General features: G+C 44.6%; 1 protein-coding gene across 3 annotated transcripts in view; it reads right to left on the reverse strand.

Moving 5' to 3' along the window:
- Positions 1-20,108, reverse strand: part of Sema6a (semaphorin 6A) — a 124,966-nt gene that overhangs the window by 47,770 nt on the left and 57,088 nt on the right. For all 3 annotated transcript variants that reach the window (XM_038331514.2, XM_038331513.2, XM_038331515.2), the window contains exons 2-6: positions 14,005-14,141; positions 11,621-11,738; positions 7,351-7,411; positions 6,366-6,428; positions 5,538-5,639 (exon numbers count right to left, since the gene is read on the reverse strand). In XM_038331514.2, the coding sequence (XP_038187442.1) occupies positions 5,538-5,639; positions 6,366-6,428; positions 7,351-7,411; positions 11,621-11,738; positions 14,005-14,104 (444 nt within the window). In that variant the 5' untranslated portion in view covers positions 14,105-14,141. The remainder of the gene's footprint in view (positions 1-5,537; positions 5,640-6,365; positions 6,429-7,350; positions 7,412-11,620; positions 11,739-14,004; positions 14,142-20,108) is intronic.

A 20,108-nucleotide genomic window follows, 5' to 3' on the forward strand; every position in this document is an offset into this window, starting at 1 on the left:
ACTATGTCTGATTGGCTCTTAACCCATTACAATGGGCAGATTTCCATACCCTAGTGGAATGGTCAATAAATAAGCATTTTAGACTAAGGCATTTCTAAGGTAATTACTGGGAAAGTCTACCTGCCCCAATTATCTCATGAGTCGTGAACTCTAGAGAGAATGAGCTGCATTTCTGGATTTGTTTTGCCTTATGAGTCCTTCCTTTGTGGATTAAATCCCAGTAGGAGACATTGGAATTTTTTCTCCAGTTGGTTGGCGGAACAGTGTGGCATCAGCCAAGATGAAAAACATGCTAGCTAGCAAAACTCAGATGGCCTCAGCACCTACGTCAGTCCAGCTTCAGAATGAGCTGCAGAGAAGCAGAGGCCCCAAAGGTGAGGGGCATATGTAGGTCAAAGGCAGTGAGAGGAGGGGCTGCCACCTGCTGATGCCAGAGCCCAGCCTGGCTCTGGCTCCTTTACACTAAAGAATAGGAGGTTAGAGCCGAGGTGCTTGTGAGTTATATTTGGCTCTATTAGTATGGAGAGATAAAGGCAGAGACAGAGGCAAAGGGAAAATGAGGAGAAAGAGAAGAAACTGAACACCGATTTTCAGTTCTTATTCAAAACCCTGGATTTCTTCTTTCTTTTGAACAGAAGTCAATGCATGTCTTTCTTATCATGTGGCTATTACTCAACTGTTACAGGTAACACACACACACACCAGGCCCACAGGCATTTGTGGATTGGCAAAGGCTCCCCAGTTGTCTGCCAAATGCCATTGCTCTTTCCTCCAGAGCACACTACAGCACATTGCCCCTCCTCTCGGCACTCTGATGCAGCTGTGTGACCGTGTTCTGGCCAAGGACATGTGAGGATCAGCCACCTTGGTCCCTTCGGCTTCCCCTTGGCATATTACAGAGGATGGCAGGACCCTCAGAGAGGGCAAAGGTAGCCTCAGGAAAGACTCAGATCTTCTCAACCCCTCCGTAGAATAGACATCTCCCTGACCACCCTTGGCTGTGAAGAAGGCACGGAGTACACCTGTCACATGACTCAGAGGTTTGCGCGTCTTCACTGATGTTAATCTGGCGCCTGCTGTCTGCTCCCTCAATTTCTTAGTAGGTAAAAGCCTCAACACCAAGTTCAAAAATTGATCTCAGCAACATTGCTCTTGTCACAGCCATTTCTAGCCTCCTCTTAGCTTAAACATAGTTTGACCGCCGATCTGAGGACGAAGAGAAGATAGACCTAAAACAGAAAAGGTCACCTGCAGTGCGCCAAGTTGCCCAAACCAAGGCACCTGAAGTCACTGTTCAAGAGTAGAAGCTGAGGATGTGACAGGCATTGTGCTATCCTGTCATTTGTACCTTCTGCTCTAATGTCTCCACTGACATTAGACATGACAGAACTTTCTTCTTTGAGGTGGCCCCTGTATTAAGTTATCCTGTGTTTGTACACTGCATTTGCAAATCCCACAAAACAGCAGTGTTTAAAATGTAACCATTTTGGGAGTAAGAAAGTCAAGTCAGAGGCATCCTTTAAAGCAATGTGTTCTCCCTTGCCAGAACATTCCTCACAAGGCTCTTTTTCAGATACTTTACCCCAACAAGAGCTTTCCGTTGAACTGCACAGACTGTGTGGTCTGTGGGTCTGGCAGGTACTCAGCAATGAACACATCACACAACAGAAATGACTTATTCCAAGCAGGGCCCACTCTAACTCTAACATCAAGAGGGATGCCGGACCATCTCCTAAATGAGTGGTTGTAGCTACAGCGGAGTCAAAGCGGGAAGCTTAACGAGTACTGTGCCAATTTGTGTCTTTGGGAAGGCCTAGAGGCTAAAGAAAGAAATACCCTGGAGAAATACCTCTTTCCATGAAGGAAGAACAAATCCTTGCAGTCACAGAAATCTCCGAATGAAACCACAGCTCCTGGGAAATCAAATCCCCATAGAAGACAAGCAGTAATATAAAGACCTCACCTAACTTTTATGGAAAGTTCAGGTGGTCTACAGCCCCAAAGGAGAAAGGAGTAGAGCTTTGAGAAAAGCGCAAAGCCCTCGAGTTCTTCCCCACCTAATTTTGTTGGGGTCTAAAATCTTTCTAACACATTTAATTTTATTTTAAAACAACAACAAAAAAATGTATAACTTAGGATGTGGTGAGGAGGTAAAGACCGAGTGGCTGGCGAGTTACTCTAATAACACCGCCACTGGCTTCTCTGCTAGCAAGAAACCGGAGCCTCATGGTGGAAAGGCAGTCAGTCATTGGTTTGCTTTGAGTCTTTGGTCCTGATCTGTTCATAAAAAGCATAGAAGAGAGCAGCTGTTGCCCCCCTCTAACACAGGGGTTCTCAACTTTCCCAATGCTGTGAGTCTTGAATACAGTTTCTCATGTTGTGGTGACTCCCCCTCAACTATGAAATTATTTTCATTGCTACCTCATAACTAATTTTACTACTGTTATGAACTGCAATATAAATGTCTGTATTTTCTGGGGGTCTCAGGTCACCCCTGTGAAAGGGTTATTTGACCCCAGAAGGGTTGCAGCCCACAGATTGAGAACCACTGCTGTAGCACAACACGTCACATTGTGCCCCAAGTCTAACAGAACATTCGCAGTGCTGGGCACTGAGGCAGGAAGAGAGAGAACACCGTCCTTGTGTGTAGCTTCAGAGAGCACCAGACTGCTGGACATGTCACCACGGGTGTGGCTGCAAGTGAGAGGCGGACAGCATTGCTACAGGTGAGGGACTGTGGGAAAAGGAACATCCACAGGTGGAATGAGTTAGAACACTCTTAGCCTGTGTGTCACAGTGCCAGGAAAACCCATAAGTTCTCACCAAAGACAGCTTTCAATTCCTTTGAATGTGTTAGAACTCTTAGTCTTAATGAGTTCTAAACAATGACAAATGGGGATGGAATACCAAGTGGTAGAGTTAAAGCTGAAAGAGCAACTAAAAGCTCTTACTAGAGAAAATACGGGCTAGATGGGCTATAGTCATTAAAAACAGATAGGTCATATCTACTTTAATCCCGGCTCTTTCCTTTCAAAATAGACTTTCCTGTACGATTTTTCCTTTTATCTTAGTGGTTGTATTTTGGGCAGTACCTCTTCTTGTTTCATCCTAATCTTGTTCATCCTGCTGAAACTAGTTTCCAAGCACAAGGTGGAAGATGAAACAAGGACCTTCTTTTCAACCTTTCTTGTCAAGAAGTGGCCTGAGTTGGGAGGTCTTTTCCGGGTGAGCCTGAGGATTGACACCAGCCCACCATTGCTTCTCACATCCTCCATGCCATTGAGGTATCGCTTTGTAATGACAAAACCCAATCTATTTCTCCCCACACAGCTCCTGAAAGAAATCTTCCATCCAGATTTCTTGTCTTGTTGGATGTGTCTACTCATGATATATGGGTGTTTCCTGCTGTCCTGGTTGGGTTTTTTGTCAACTTGGCAGAAACTAGAGCCATCTGAGAAGAGGGAACCTCAACTGAGAAAATGCCTCTGTAAGATTAACCTGTAGGAGAGACTATGGAGGCATTTTCTTGATTAATAATTAATATGGGACAGGAGGGAGCTCATTGTGGGTGGTGCCACCCCTGAGCAGGTGGTCCTGCATTGAAAATGAAATCAGGCTGAGCAAGCCAAGGGGAGCAAGTCAATAAGCAGCTTTCCTTCATGGCCTCTGCTTCAGGTACCACCTTAAGGTTCCTGCCTTAAGTTCCTGGTTTACCTTCCCTCATTGATGGAGTTGTAAGCCTAAATCAAACCTTTCCTCCCCAAGTTGCTTTTGGTCATGGTGTTCTATCTTGTAATAGAAGCACTAAAATACCTGCATGGTACCACCCAGAAACCATATTGTAGAACTCCCATCTCCCAGTGCCCTGTGAATCCTCTATTCCATCCAGATAGGAGGCAGCCCCATCACCTGCTCTTCAAGAGGCAGTCTAGGAGGCCTTATTGACACCTGCCTCTCTTTCCCTCTTCATTGTGCGTCTCATCAATTACTAAGCCTCCTGGGTTTCTTGGTTTGTTTCTTGGTTTTTGTTTTTCTTAAATCTATTCTCTTTCCTTCTTTCCTGGGACAACCTAACTTTTTCAGTATCTTGTCATTGTCCCTTGTCACTTCAGGGTCCAACATTTCGGAGTTAGATGAAGTTGCCCAGGCTCAGTAGGCTGTTTCTTATGCCGAGTCTATGCTTGTACTGCTCTCACTACCCAGAATGCCCTCAGCATTCAATTGGCTGACTTCCTACCACCCTTAAGACAAAGGGTAGACACTACGTCATTCGTGATTTAGCCCACCAGGTGCGGGCTTGGGAGGCACTATTCAGATTCTGAGCCATCATAAATGTGTTTCATGCCCTTGGCAGAGTCTCTGTGTGGTGTTAACGCTCTAGCTAGGAGACCAGAAGGTGGGGACTTTTTAGAAGAGTCTCACCTGCCTGCTTCTTACACTTCCACCCCCTTTATCTCAGGTGACAGTAAAGACGTTTGTGCTGTGCTTCCTCAACTAATCAGGCCATTTGACCGAAGCGCCAACTCCATAAACACATAGCATTTTTCCTGGGGCTTGGCCTTCCTAGCAGCCAACACTTCTCTGCCTTTACAGTCTCAGTGCTTGGCCACTATAGAAAACATCAACATATGTTTCCTGAGGAAAAACTGTGGCACAAAAAAAAGCTAACAGCCGGGCGGTGGTGGCGCACGCCTTTAATCCCAGCACTCGGGAGGCAGAGGCAGGCGGATCTCTGTGAGTTCGAGACCAGCCTGGTCTACAAGTGCTAGTTCCAGGACAGGCTCCAAAGCCACAGAGAAACCCTGTCTCGAAAAACCAAAAAAAAAAAAAAAAAAAAAAAAAAAAAGCTAACAGAGGCAGAGCCAAGATGCGAGAGCTCTGGCCCTTCTGCTCCAGCAACTCAGGGGCTCCCAGGTTCCTCAACTGTAAACTACTCCCCAACTAGATTTCCTGAGTCTTTGAGGTCAATCCTTTCTTTCTTTTTTTTCTTTCCTTTTTCTCTTCTTGTATCCAGGCCAAAGCAAGTAAGGCCATGGCCAAGTGAGCTGGTACAAAATGGAATTAAATTCCTCTCTTGAAAAAAATCTTACAATGCAAGAGTCTATGGTTTCAAGCAGCATGCTTTGGCAATATCTTTTATAATAGGAATTCCTTACCAATTAAGTGAGCTTTGGTCCTCATAGAGGACCAAAACATACAGGCGTGGAAGGGACAAAGAGCAGAAGAGAGGAAATCCACATGCCACTATATGTGGTAAGTATGCAGTCTCCCGAACAAGAAAGAATAGAGACTTCTAGAAATCACCTTCACCTGAGAGGCTCTTTAAAGGCGTGTCAGTCAATGCTGAACAAACAGGAAGCTTAGGAGCCTGATCAGAAACACCGTCTTGTAGCAATACACCAAGCTGGGTAAGTGAAGGGAACCCATACGGTGTTAAGTTACCTCTTCGGTGGCTGCAGGTCCGGTGACAGTACATTACGAAATACCTCCTGGCAGTGTGCAGTGTGCTTACCGTCAGACAGACAGATGATATTTACCTTGTAGTTTCTGCAGGAAGGGTTGAAGGCATTGGTTCCACAGACAAACAGGGTATCGTCGTTCTTCTTGAGGAGAACTTTAATGAAATTGTGACATTCATCCTGAAACAAGATTCAAGCCAGTCTGAACAGAATCCACACAGCACAAAAGTCCGTTCATCCCCGCAGACCGTGATCCGACAACAGAAGGATCGCATGTAGAGAGGAGCGAGTGTAAGGTTACAGAGCGAGAGCCCCCCCCACCCCCACCAGTCACACCGTCAAGTTGTTGCTGGTGTCAACCAAGAGAGGACGCCCATGAGTGATTCAACAGTAAATACAAACGCGGCAGAGAATGGTAACGTATCTTCTTTCATTTCACAGAAGAAAGGGGGATTAAATGCAGCAACCCCTTATCATAGTAATTTTAATGCCAGATGTTCTAGGGTGTCTTAAAGACACCTCTATGTTGTCCTTTGACCAAAGGCCCAGAAGCCTGGGAGTTTTGTGTTTCACAGGCCGGAGGTGTGCCCTGGCCTGCAAGGCGGGATCCTGGGACAGATCACTCAGAAGGCTCAAGAGACCAGCTCTGAGTCAGTAATCCCTACTGTGCCCATGGAGGAGCCCTCGAAGCAGCCCCGGCAGCTGTTATAATATTTCACCACATTAAGAGCAAACTATTTTTTTTTTTTTTTTGCAAATTAAAGCTTTCAATACGTTGATGGAAAAAGCAATTACCGGGGAAAAGGGAATATACCAAGATGCATTCGAATCATAGTCTACGGCTGGAGATAACCGTCAAAAACGTAACCCGAAGTGGCAGCCGCAGGAGAAATGAAAATTGCCTACCTTATGTTTCCCCTTCATCCTGCACGTGTCTACATCAGCCTGTCTAGATTTCCATGTCAGTTTCTGCAGGGATCAAGAAAGAAATCAATTAGAGCCCAGAGGTTGTTGCATTTGATTTTAGAAGTAAAAGTTCCCTTGGGGCAGCTAGAGACTGAACATATATTTATTGAAAGCTTTCGACACCCTTTCCACACATGATGAATTCGCCAGACAACAAATATTAGAGACGAAAACTCTTTTTTGCTTAATTTTGACTTCTTAGCTGCTCATTAAACAACGGGACAGACTGTGTTAGGAGATGAGGAGAAAGGAGCAGCGTGGGGATTTCATATGAAATATCTAGAGGAAACTAGCAAGCTGTGCTCATTTGGGTAAAATATGTGTCACTGCCATTTTTGTTCAGTTCATCAATCAGTGTTGGCAAAAATGACCTTTCCCTGAAAATATGGAAATCATTTTCTTAAACATAAAGTGGACATTCACTCCGAGCAGACAGCAATTTAATTCAGGTTGTGCTCCTTCGTATAAATTCATGGGCTGAGTCTCCTACTTGTACTGCAGAGTTTTATTAACTAGAATATCCCCGATGTGGAGAAAAGCTTGCGTTCGGCTGTATGTATGTCTAGATGATGATTCAATTCCAGAACCTCACCAGCCAAGTAACGTCCAAGCTGCATGATGTAGATGCACTAACACTGGGACAGTTTTTAATACGTTTGGGGGGGACAGAGTTTTACTTATGAAAATTGATATTTTCTTGGATAGACGTGGCAATATTTTATTAAAGGATTTTACAAATTACACAAAATCCCAAAATGTCTACCCACACACTGATGAACTTTGTGTTTTGGAATGTGGAATAAACCCTAAATCAGGCTTTACGAAAGGTGTGTTGGCATCAGCCCTACCAACCCAATCACTGCATTTAAGGTACATATTCCCTAAGGACCCCCGTTTTAGAAAGATGGGTTTAAAAACAACTTACTTTGCTACAATAAATTTCTTCTGTGTGGGATGTGTCTATATCAACAGTATAAATATGGTCCCTGTAAAAGAAAAATTAATACAAAGTCAAACACAAGAGTTAAATCAACACATTTTCTACGGAATAAATTTACTATGTTTGGAGCAGATAAGCCCATGACCGTATTAGTTAAAACAAAACCGAACAAACAACAACAAAAAAAGCTATCAACCAAGTTGTGGTGGTACATGCTTTTAATCCCAGCACTCAGGAGGCAGAAGCAGGCAGATCTCTGCTTTCAGGGACAGCCTGGTCTACAGAGTGAGCTCTAACACAGCCAGAGCCACACAGAGAAACCCTGTCACAAAAGCAAGATATTCACATGCTAGAAAAAAAAGAAAGAATTTAGCGTAAGAGATTATCTTGAATCACATTTGGTCCTTATGATTTATCATGGCATCGAGTTGATACACAAAAGCTTTCGGCAGCTATTCTCCTAATCTCAGAACTAGAGAGTCATATACACAGAGCTCTGCCGGGAGGGCCTGGAGATTAACCTGGTCCAGAGGCTGGAGCGTAGCTGGGTTCACGTTGGCTCTCAGTATCTTCAAACCCATGCACAAGTTGCTTGGTATTCAATGTGCTACATTTGATAATTTGAAAGACAAGATGGAAGGAAGGTAAAATTATTTCCAGAACTGTCCTTCCTTTCACAAGACCACATTAAATTAAAGTACAAATGTATTCAAATTGAGGTTGACACTTTGGGCTTCTGCTCAGTTGTTTTGTTCTGGGTTTGGTTGTCTTTACAGTCTTTTGCTGCCAATCTCCCCTTGGAGGGGGAGCCACAGACTCGGCAGCTCAGGTGTGGGGCTATATTTAAACCTCCCTCTATGTGAGCAGAGCACAAGGGTCTTTTTGTCTGGAATTCCGAAGAAAGAGAAGAAAAGAAACACACTCAATGGAGGAGGTGGGGGGCTGGTGGGGGTAAATCCAAACAGCTCATTTTCCCTTGAAATAACATTGACTTTTTCTAAAACGCAGGAAGTCCTGGGGCTGGAAAATTATCCACAGCTTTAAGCCAGGACCTCAGGGCTCCTGTGCAGACTTTCAAACCTCCTCATTAAGTTAGAAAGAAACAGGGGCTGGCTGGCGGAGAGGAAAAGAAAGCAATTATTTGTAAGACTCATATATGATACGAGTGCATATGTATACATTCAAATAGGCACCTATACATATATACTCCATTTTTGACAAGTCTATTTACTTTGCTTTCGGAGAAAACACAACAGAGAAAAATCACATGGAAATCAATGGAGAAAGCAGGGGTGTTGGCTTACAGATTCCCATGCCTGCTTCTGAGCCATGCATAAGCTTGTGTGTGAGAAAGGCGTGTGTTTGTGTCGGGGTAGTGAAGGGGGGAGTGAGGAGCCCGCTTTACCAACAGCTGGACTGGGCAGCTTCTCCAGCTTCAGTAGGGTGCCAGCATCACTCTGCCCTTTAATTTCGAGGCCGTTTATTGCATTCGTTTATTACTTGCTTGACTTTATGATGGCGCTGCGGCCAGGCACATTATTAGCCTGGAATTGCCTGTGACATTGGCATTGGGTCTGAGATGAGTAGAAGCCTTTCCTTGCCCCCTTTCCCTTCCAAACTTAAGTAGAAGCTGAATATATGAATTGTAAATTAACCACTGATTAATATGCACTGGCAGCTCCTCAGAAAGCTCTCAGATTGCCCCCTTTTGGCATGGTCTGTTTATGTTAATTAGCAGTTTAGAGATTAAAAAGAAAGAAGAATTTACAAAGTGGATAATAATAAGAAAGAATTGGAAGGCGTTCTTGCCACCAAACCCCATCAGTCCCCAGGGTTCTGGATGGGACTTGGCTTTCGATCGCTGACACCAATTGTCTGGGAGAACTGGGAAGCCTTTTAAAAACAATTCCATGAGTGAACTCTCCTGGACAGAGGCAATCTTTTTCAATATCTCAAAGACCACATGGCCCCAGTGGGATAGATAGAAATGGTGCTTTATGGTCAACTCTAATCCAGGGCAAAGGAGCATTTCCAGATGCCTGTGCACATCCCAGTACTCATACGACGTTCTTGCACCTAAATGGAGCGATTTGAACGCAAACTCACTTAATCCTAGGACTTTCTCTTTCCCAGCCCATTAAACCCCACTGAGTAGTATCGCCATGGCTTGAGCTTCAGGGAAGGACTCAACTTTAAATCGTGCTAACGTGCTACCCAGGAACCTGGATGTCTCAGGATAGTGTTGGGGAATGTGATATTAAAAGGAGAGGCCCTAAAGACAGCAACAACAAAACTCCTTTTGGAATTTTTCAGAGCGCGTACCGAAGGGAAGTGGCCGGATGTGGAGTAATGCAGAACGTCAAATAAGGGTGCTGTACACTTGACCTTCAAAGAATGGCAAGTCTGTTCCGTGACTTTGGGAAGGGGCACACTCCTTTCTCCTTTCTGTTTCCTCTTTTCCCTTTCCTTGAGGTTCAGATGAAACTGCCTTGGTTTTAATGAGCTGGAATAATGAATGCTTCTTTCCCGACGCAACACCTGGCTTCTAATGCAACAGCTGCCCCAGGCCCGCAGCCCACACCTTTGCTAAATCACTAGCTACAAGGGCTGCCTGCTACAACGGTTTCTGTTCCCAGTGACTCCATTGTGAAGAAAACATTACAAGAGCTACCCTAGCCGACCTAGTCCTCACAGGTTTGATGTTTGTTTGTTTGGATCAGCATTTTATACATTGTCATATAAACATAACTTTGCTTTACTATGTGGAGGAAATTAATAAGGGTACCAAAGAAGGAACTGCCATGCTTCCAAAGAGGAGGATGCTGAACCCTCACTGGAATGTTCTGAAATGAATACCCACAAAGGCCGCTCTCGGGCAAAAGTTATAAGTTATTAATTCACGACAAAGACTTTCATTTCCCAGTGGGCAGCACAGGGCAGGGAGAGAGTGGCTATGTGGCCATTCAAGCACTGCAGCCTTCACTGGGGCCACTTAATCCCCATCTTGGAATCCTTCTACAGGAAGTGGGGAGGGCAGTTGTTCTCTCTTAAGCCTGTTTCTGGGATCCAGCAAATTAACATTAATGAAGTTATGATTACGTCTTTTACTTATACAGACATACCACCATGAATAGCATCTGTGAAGGCTTCTCATGGTTGTTGTTGCTGTTTAAGTGTTCAGTGTTGCTTCCTGTGGCCAAGTGTGTGCTGGGCTTGGGACATTCCCATCACTCACAAGGCTTTTCACTTCACATTACAGAGATTGCCACCCATATCTAAACGTCCAAGGAATCTGGTACTGTTGTTATGTTAGCCACTCTGGTCCTGGGTTTACAGCCATATACAAACATCGTCCGTCTTCTTCCCATCGTGAAATAATTCACCTATTTAGAGTCAGGTAAGTGCCTAAAGGAACATTCGGGACGGTCCTCCTTGAATGAGTTCCATACCCCAAACCTGGTTGGAATGGTGAGAATTGGTAGCCTTGGGCATCTCCTATGAATTGTTTCGCCTCATAGTTCCATGCCTTGTTGGAACCACTGTGTGCTTCCTAAAGACACATTTCATCTGGCAGAGAGCACATAAAGCCAGAGAAGCTGTGGAGCAGCAGAACTATGGGCAGGATTCAAACAAAAGCCCAAATCTATGTGGCCCTCGTCCGAGTGGCATTCTTATGCCTTAGGATATCAGCATGTCCAGATATTATTTTCCAAAGGACAAGTAATGCTTATTATTTCTATTCTTACTGTTAAATACAAACCACTTATGAACCATACACAGTATTGTATTTTCTCTGGTCACCACTACCAGTCTGTCAAAATAATGGCAAATATTCACTGCAAATATACAAATAGGCGTAATATAGACACACACCTTTGTACACTGTTTAATACATGTTGATACATCCAAATTGATTTGACAAACAACCACCAAGTGGTAGAGTTCTCGGCTATGTACTTGGGTAAATATTTGCATATATGTTCAAGAAACACAGTGGATTATTTGAGCTGTAAGCTCTAAAATATGCAATTATTTCTCCAAAAACCCACAGAAGGTTAAGCAGACATAAAAAAAATCTCCGAAAGGTTAAACAGACAGGAGAAACACTTGAAAGAATGATTACTTGACAAACACAAGCAGCTTTTAGTTTAAACAGCATAGTTAGGAACCTAGGTTCTTAGAAAGACACATGGCCGGTGAGTAGGGACTGGAACCTTTGGTTGCTGTAAAGGTGCTTGTGAGGATTGTCTCTTACCGAGCAGCAACGTAGAGAGTTCTGTTCATGACCATGATCATCTGGATGTCCAGCCTGTGCCTCTGTGTGGTGTTCCGTCCTGGCTTGTGGCCCACAAACACCGGATACTGTTTTGTATCTGTGAAAGGGAGATGGGGTAAGAGAGGGGAACTCAGATCAAGCCAAGAATCAACAGGGTAGTGTGAGGAGGGGGTGGGCCCCAGAATGAAACCATGTTTAATTCAGGCCATGCCACGGTTTCCCATCTCCAGCAAAGCTCTTATTTCAGGAAACACTGTGAAAGTGTTCCTTACGGACGATCGGGTTACACTTCAATTCCAGATGATAATAAACCCAGTTTTAACATTTCTAAGTGTCACCGTTTCTGAGGGTTAAACTTGCTGGTCAACCCTTTGCACGGAGGTGCTCTTTCTTCCCCAGCTTCCTTTTCATCTTCTGTGGAGTGCTAAGCCTGAGGAAGGCAGGCTGCCAAAGATCTTGTCTCCGGACAAAAGTATTTCAAAGCTGCCTTCCCCATCAATCACCGCAAAGGCAATGTGGTCTGGAGGCGAGAGCCTTCATCCAGGAGCCAGAAGAAAAATACAGTCTCCACAGGCGCCCGGGTGGAATAATCTACCATTGAGGGCAGCCCTGCTAAGTTGCTTGGCATTCTAGGAACTGTGGGAAGTGCACTCTGGAGCTCAGCCATTGGCTAATCTCACAGAAGAGTGGGCTTTGACAGGAGAGGGTCAAAGTGAGCGTAGCCAGTCGGGTGACCTGGCAGGGCTCGTGAGCACATTTCTTTCCTCCTGTGCTCTCTGGCTGAGCCTGTGATGTGTTATAATATCTGACCTTTAGAAATACCTGGATCTCAACATCTCTCTGTTTCTAAACCTAGAGTCTCCAGAGCACTGGCAATCCTCCAAGAAGAGGAAAGAAAGATGAGTCACATCCAAAAGGCCATGTTTTCTGGTGAGTTACGGGGATGTAACTCTGAGTGGGAAACCATTCACAGATTTGTGCCTGGACGACTACACTTTAACCTTGTGGGATCTGGGCTTTGTCACATAAGTGTTACTAGAGAGCATCCATATATTTTCCTCCCAAACAAGTCAGGGGTACAATTACCTTAAGCTTTTCCTTCCATGGTTCTTTAATTTCATGTACCTGGCCATCATGGGGGTTGCTATGGTAACTCCTACATCTGTTATCATGGTATTGTGTGACCATTAATGATTGTCAACAGCATATTAGGACTGGGATTCCCTACTGTAGAGGGACATCAAAAATAGAAATCTTATCTCGAATGAAGATAAATACATGGTTATTTGGTTCCTAATCCGAAGTGTGGGGAGCTTGGCTATTTCGGAGGGATAGCATTGACCTTTGACCTTTTGTCCTTTCACTGTTACGTATTCCGGTCTTGGCTCCTCATCTCTGCACATGGAATTATCTCCTTCCTCAGAAACTCCAGCTGGAAGCTGAGCACTGGGGTAGCTACTTAATAGCCTGCACATCTTTCGGTGAGTTTCACTCAGTGTTTGTTTTGGGATAACACACGGAAAAATGATACTTGGGGAAACTGCTCTTTACCTTGACTGGGCCACAATGGTCATTTGGAGGGCAGACAATAAAGTAGGAAATCGGATGTTCTTTCTAAAACAAGTAAGTGAAGACGTTCCTCTTGGAGGGAGTCACCGAAGTTTTGATTATGTCAGCATTGTCCGCTGACCAAAGCAGGTACCCAAACGAAGTCAAGCCAGTCCTTCCCTGAGACTAGCAAGCTTGTAAGCTTTGTTTTTATTCTCTTACGTATTTCAAAACACCCGTTGTTATTTTCTATCATGCTTTATAATATTACAGGTTACAGACGGAAACACATGACACTCTCGGTCCTCAAATGACAACAGTGTTATCCCCTGTAGCTGGTGTGAAGGCAGAAGCTTGGCTCCGTGTGTAGGGAGAGACTTCATCTGGAGATTCAAGGGACAATTCAAAGACTTGATGACGCTCATAACAGTCGAATCATCCTCTAACTCCATCCATCTGACCAGGTATGAAATGACCTACCTTTGTTTTTTTTTTTTGTTGTTGTTGTTTTGGTTTGGTTTGGTTTGGTTTTTGGAGACAGGATTTCTCTGTGTAACAGCCCTCGCTGTCCAGGAACTAGCTCTGTAGACCAGACTGGCCTTGAACTCAGAGATCCTCCTGCCTCTGCCTCCCAAATGCTGGGATTACAGGCATGCGCCACTGCTGCAAGCGTGACCTACCTTTATCAGGAGCACACTTTACAGTTTCTGGGCCTCCTCCCAGATTCCTTTTTTACTATGGGTTTGTTAGGCTGCCACAAGCTAAAATAGCCTCAAAAGCCAATGCAAGCAAGCGAGTGAGCACGTGATACTTACAGTTGCCATGCGAAATACTGATTGGCTCAGAATCTTCTGGGAAAGCAGCCCCAGTGCTGTGTAGCAGTGCGAGACATAGCAGCAAGGCTTCTGGCCTCATAGTAGTTCAGCGGGGAGACTTATTTCTCTACTTCACCCTGCCAAAGAGAAAAGGATGCTTCTTAGTTTTCGTTGTTTTCTTTTCTTTTCTTTTTTCTTTTGCAAGTCAGCTTCATTCAATTCCATGAAATGCAATGGTCTTGAAGATAATTCAAGACAAGAGCCTTCTGTGTTCTGCCTTGTCCACAGTGAATTCACTGGTTACAGTATTTTACACAAAGGCAGTGCCCAGTACCCACTGCGCCCAGTGTCATCCTGGCACCACACACTTTTGCAAAGCTTTTGTGAAAAGCCTCACTTCCTTTGACGAGGCCATTACAGGCCGCTGTGACTATAATCTCACAATTATGAAACCATGGCTTCCAAAGAGTAGAAACAACTGAAAGCAACTTTTTTCCTTGTCCTTTACAGAGTTCAAAAAGTGCCATCTTCCACGCAGGGTTTGTTTGTTTGCTGTTGTTGTTTTAGTCAGTCAAGAACCTCTCAGAAATGTGACGGCATTCATTGTCGGTAGTGAAGGACGCTGATATTCAACGAAGATCTAGAATTCCAGATCCATTATAAAAGTCAGAATATATGTCATTCTGTGACCTCAGGACAGTGTGATGATACCATACCTCTGCCTCTAGCATGCCACACACATATGCATATACCACACACAACTGACCCAATTTTCTTATTGCCTGTGGAACCCCTTAGTTAGTTGAGATTTTTCAACTCTTGTCTATGGCAATTTACAGCGACCTTAGAGCTAAATAAAAATTACACAATCTTTTAATTTTAATTAAAATATAATATTATTTTCCTTCTTGCCTTTTCTCCCTCAATCCCTCCCATATCCCCCTTACTCTCTATCAAAGTCTCTTTCTTTTCTTTGCTAAGCATGCATATTTATATAAATGCATAAACAGACAAACACCACCTGCTGAATCTGATTGGTGTCACATTACTATATGACTTTAGGGCTGACCACTCCATATTAGGGGCTCATCCCTGGTGAAGACTAATTCTCACTCTCTCTCTCATCGATTGCTAGCTGCCTGTAGTTCCTTGTCGGGGGAGGGGTGCACAAATCTATTTTTAAGAAGAAGCTCACCATTTCCAATTCTGTGTAGAGAATCTGAACTGGCATCTTGGACTAGCATTGCTGCCGTGTAAAGAGAATCACATCTCTGTACATTTGCTCTGCAGTGATACTGTCCTGCTCGGCTGTATTCTGCTAGAGCAGATTTTATGTGTAGAAAGGTTCTTCTACAGCTTAGAAGTAAAAGTCCCAGGGAGCTGTTGGATACAGCGAACACAGCCTCGTGCTACAGTAAATACCACATCACTCTCGGGGGTATTCCAAATAAGCACTGACGTGTCGGGAAAATTAACGTAAAATGGGGTATCGTTTCATCTTTTTAGAGTGGCATTCTTTGAAGCAGCCTGCCAAAGATTATCTTTTCTGAACAAAGCTATTCTACAGTAGTCCATCAATCATGTAAGATTTGCGTTTAGAAATGTCAAACCTAGTAACCTAAATGTCTTTGAAAATTAATTCGGCAAACAAACTGCTAACTTACGCTTTGTGGAACACCACTTAATATTAGATACCTATGTCTCTTTTCTTCATGCCAAAAAAAGCATTAACAAGTCCCGGGTGCATTGTAGGTTATAATTTCACAGACACAGCTGGGTCTTAATCATTTCTTCAACTGAAAAGTGCACATTAATTAATTTGCTTTATCTCGAAAAAAAATCAAAGAGGAGAAGAAGTTGAGAGAAGAGCCTAAACAGTTCCATATCTCTATCTCTGATGCAAAGATTAAAATTGAACTTGGAATGATTTCTTGTTCACAAAGGCAGTCCATTACCAAGAGACATAGTGTGTATTTACAGGACAGTTAACAACAGGTCCATTCATTCCCTTCCTTGCCAGTGCTCCCTAATCCGGGGCATCTGAACACAAAGGAAAGACACTCGGGGGGGGGGGGTCCCCCTTTGCTTCTCAGGAGCCCTGCTCAGTATAACATTAAGGGAGCACAATCAGTAACAAAGAGCAACTAAAACACAACCGCAGCACACATGGGCAGTTACATTTGGGTGAAGAGATGGAAGGCAAGCAGCAGCAGCAGCAGCATTACCAAGGGTAGAATTTCAGCATGAGTTCCCAGCATGGCGCAAGAATAAAGGAGACTTAGAAGGCAGAGCCGCCTTCCCTTCGAATGTTGGGAAGTATACAATATATGCTATTAAAGATTTTTTTTCTTGACATGACTAATGAATGAGCCTCTACCCTTCCACAACCGCATCCACCTCTGCGCAAATGTCCTACAAGCTCAAGACAAAACCCCACCATTTATTCTGTCTTAATTCTTTCGACCTTAAGATTACATAGAGCAAAATTCTCAAGCCCTGAAGCTGGCAGGAAGAGCAGCACAGAGAAAGCTGTTATGCAATCCCGCAGCTTCTTTTAAGGCTTACATGTAGTCAGCATCGCAACTCAGATATGTCACTGACGGATCTCCAGGTTTACAGTCGGGCGCTCCTCCAGGAAAGAAGAGCTGTTTTATATGCCCCTCCATCTTCCCGTCGTCAGGTGCTTAAGCGCATCACAGGGATGAACGTGGTTAACGTTAGCCAGCCTTACCAAGTTGGCCTTGTGGGACCAGCATCTACACACACAGATGAGAGGATGCTGCTTGACTTAAGACAGCGTGTGGTTGCCCCAGTCACTGTCTCCATGTCCAGCTGTAGGAAATATGTAAATACTATTGGACCTGACCGTACAGATACAACTTTCGTCTGTTTGGGGACACACAAGGCAATCTTCCCGAATGTTCACGTCCAAAGAAGGGTTTAACGGTAAGTGGTAAGGATGTGAAAAAATATGTCTTGGAAATCCTAGCAGTGGCTTGGGATAGAGGGAGGAAATAATGGTTGTAGCGATGGAGCTTTTTCTGGCTCTGAATAGAGGTAGAAAATAATGGTGGTAGTGGTGGGGGCTTTTTCCTCACGAACAAAGTTAGTTGCCAAGAGGTTCCAGCAATCCCTTTAAAAACACATTTTCTACTGACATCATAGGAAATTCTAACAATAATCAATAACTCATATTGTTAGAAGGAAGGACATGCTAAGAGGGTGGCTCTAGGCCACCCAGTCAGGTTGCTAGCTCTCAGTTTTGTCACCTGTGAAATGAAAGGGCAGGAAATTGTATGGCTTCTAAAAGCCCTCAAGATTGAGACTGTATTCCCAGAAGAAGGGAAGAACAGAGGAGAGGGGAGAAAGGAGATGCATGAGGAGGCACAGCATGGGGGGGGGGGGGTGACACTGAGCCAGGCCACCCCACTGCCTTTTCCAGGCTAAGGCAACCACCCAGCGGTGGGGAGAAAGAAGAGTCGAAGGAGCAATCAAGAGCCCAAAACGAGGAGAGGTACTAAGACGGGGACAGTGTCGGGCTCTGAGGTTGTGACAAGCCAGGTGGACAAAAGTTCCAAGGACTTTAGAAGTCCACTTTTCAAGAGGACTCCTCTCTTCCTCTAGTTCCTCCTGACTGTCCCTCACAGTGAGGACAGAGAGCTGTGGAGACAGTCTGCATGCCCGCAGGTGGTACCATGTGTGATGAATGGGGGGAGGGGAGCCTTCTAGCCTTACTCTAGTGCGACAGTTCTCAATCTGTGGGTTGCAACTCATTTGGGGTATAGAAGACCCTTTCACAGGGGTCACCTAAGATCATTGAAAAACACAGATACTTACGTTATGATTCATAACAGTAGCAAGATTACAGTTATGAAGTAGCAACAAGAATAATGTTATGGTTGGGGGTCACCACAACCTGAGGAACTATACTGAAGGGTTGCAGCATTAGGAGGGTGGAGAACTGTTGTTCTAGTAGATGCCAATGGACGCAGTAGAGAAGGCTGTGTGCACATTTTGTTGGCAGGGGCCAATAAGTACCAGCATGCCAAGTGCCTCATCTCAACATCAGGGTCAAGTACGAGTCTGATAAACACCCCTAATGTGCCCAAAGAGAGTGCTACTGTCAGCATCTAATCATAGTCAGAGTTTTGTTGGTATTTACACTGAGAATAATCACATAATTATGGCAATTCTGATAGACAGGCCTTATCATGTCCAAATAAGGAAACTGAGGCCCAGGCCGGAGGCTAAGTTACATTTCTAGGTAGTGCCCAGCAAACATTTACAGCACATTAGGAAAAAGGTAATAGCACAATAATCAAAGGGGAGTACTGGCTCTCAACCCCAGATCTGTGTGACTGCAACATTTATGTCCTTCCTAGGCCATCAAGGAGTGAGAACAGGGTAAGGGAAAGGGAAGGCCTGAGTAGAAACTTCACTTACGATAATAACTGAATACCGGTTGATGCATCTTTGCTTACAGGGATAGATTAGCTGAAAGTCCCTAATGGCTTCAGTCATAAAAATCCATAAAATGAGTACACAGTCATTCTTGAAACATGTCGGCTCTCAGGCTCACTCCTCCTTATGGGCCTGTGACCGAGGCTTCTCCACCACCGATCCAGGAGGAGTTGAGTATGTCAGGACGCCGCTGTGGTAAGTGGAACAACTCGGGGTTCCTCCTTCCTGCTTCCCTTGAGGGTGACGTTTTAAAGTCAGATGTTTCACAGAAAATAGTGTCATTTGTTAAGGGCAAGAACGAGGCTGCCTGCACAGATCGGCTCCCTCTCAAGCCGGAGAGGAACCTTCACCTCCAGAGAGGTGGGGAAGCAGGTGTTTGTGCAGAGAGCCCAGCTCACTGAATGCTGGAGACGCGTCAGAGATCAGAAGTGCTGATTCTTCTCCCACTAGAAGAAAATGTGAGGAATGAATGAGTGTTTAAATAGTAGGTGTCCTTCACTGACCTGGACGGCCCTTGCTTTGAGGACTGGAGGCAGCATGAGAAGGATGCTGCTGTCCACAGGATGTGGAGTTGGGTGAAAGAACACTTCCGGAACGGAATGAGAATCATCTCAAGCCTATTGATTGTGGTAGAAATGGTCACAGTGTGCAGGCTTCGGGGGACCATGAGCTAGAATCACCTGCTCGGTGCTGTTTGCATTAAGAGATGAGGAGAAAAATAGCTCGAGACTCTCAATAAAGCATTGGCCTCTTAATACAGCATCATTTCTCTTCCTCTCAGCCATTAGCAGAGACATAAAAGCACCCAGTTTAGAGGAAAGGGAAATGCCACAGACCTAACTTCTCCACATTTTGGAGAACGATGTTGGCCTTCAACGGAGGCTGGTAATGAATATCGAGTGTGTATAATAGATGGTCCATTTCGGTCTGAAGGCACGGGGCACAAAGGCACAGAAAAGCAGCTGTGAATTCAGAAGTCCTTCTAGAAATTTTTTGTTTATTTGCATAAAGGCTGATATATATCTACGGTCTTCCAGAGAGAACAGGGCACGTGGTAGCTTCTCTTTCATGTCCTTCCTTTCCCCAGTCTCCCCCAAACACACACCTGAGCCTTCAATGGACTTTGCGGAGATGCTTCAGATAGAATTAAGGGCTCATTTGGTCTTCATCACTGCAGTCATGATCTCCTGAAAACACTGAGGCAAGAGATCTGGATCTCAGAAATCAGCAAGGCCCAACCCAGCGTGCCCGTGGCATACCCAGCTTTTTGCCACCCCCATCGCATTTAAACTTAAAAAAATATATATATTGCTGAACTCAAATATCTGCTCCAGCTGCAGAAACAAACACTCCTTTCATCTTACTGTTAAGAAAACTGAGACCCAAAGAAGTGGGGTCGGTTGCCAAATGTGGAACTTAAGGAAAAGTGGCAAAGCCAGACAGCAGTTAAGGGCTCCTGCTCCTCCGTGGAACTCTCCCAACGTGATGCTGCCTTCTGAAAAGGAGCCAGAATTCATTCATTTCTCCTTGGCTTGTTGCCTGATGTTCATTTGATTTTCATCTCACTGAGTCTGTTTTCTACTAGGAGCCAGGCACTGTGCAGAGATGCTGACGCGGGGATGGGAACCCCGTGAACACGCTCT

The sequence above is a fragment of the Arvicola amphibius genome, chromosome 5, assembly GCF_903992535.2.
Source record: "Arvicola amphibius chromosome 5, mArvAmp1.2, whole genome shotgun sequence".
NCBI classification, from domain to species: Eukaryota; Metazoa; Chordata; class Mammalia; order Rodentia; family Cricetidae; genus Arvicola; species Arvicola amphibius.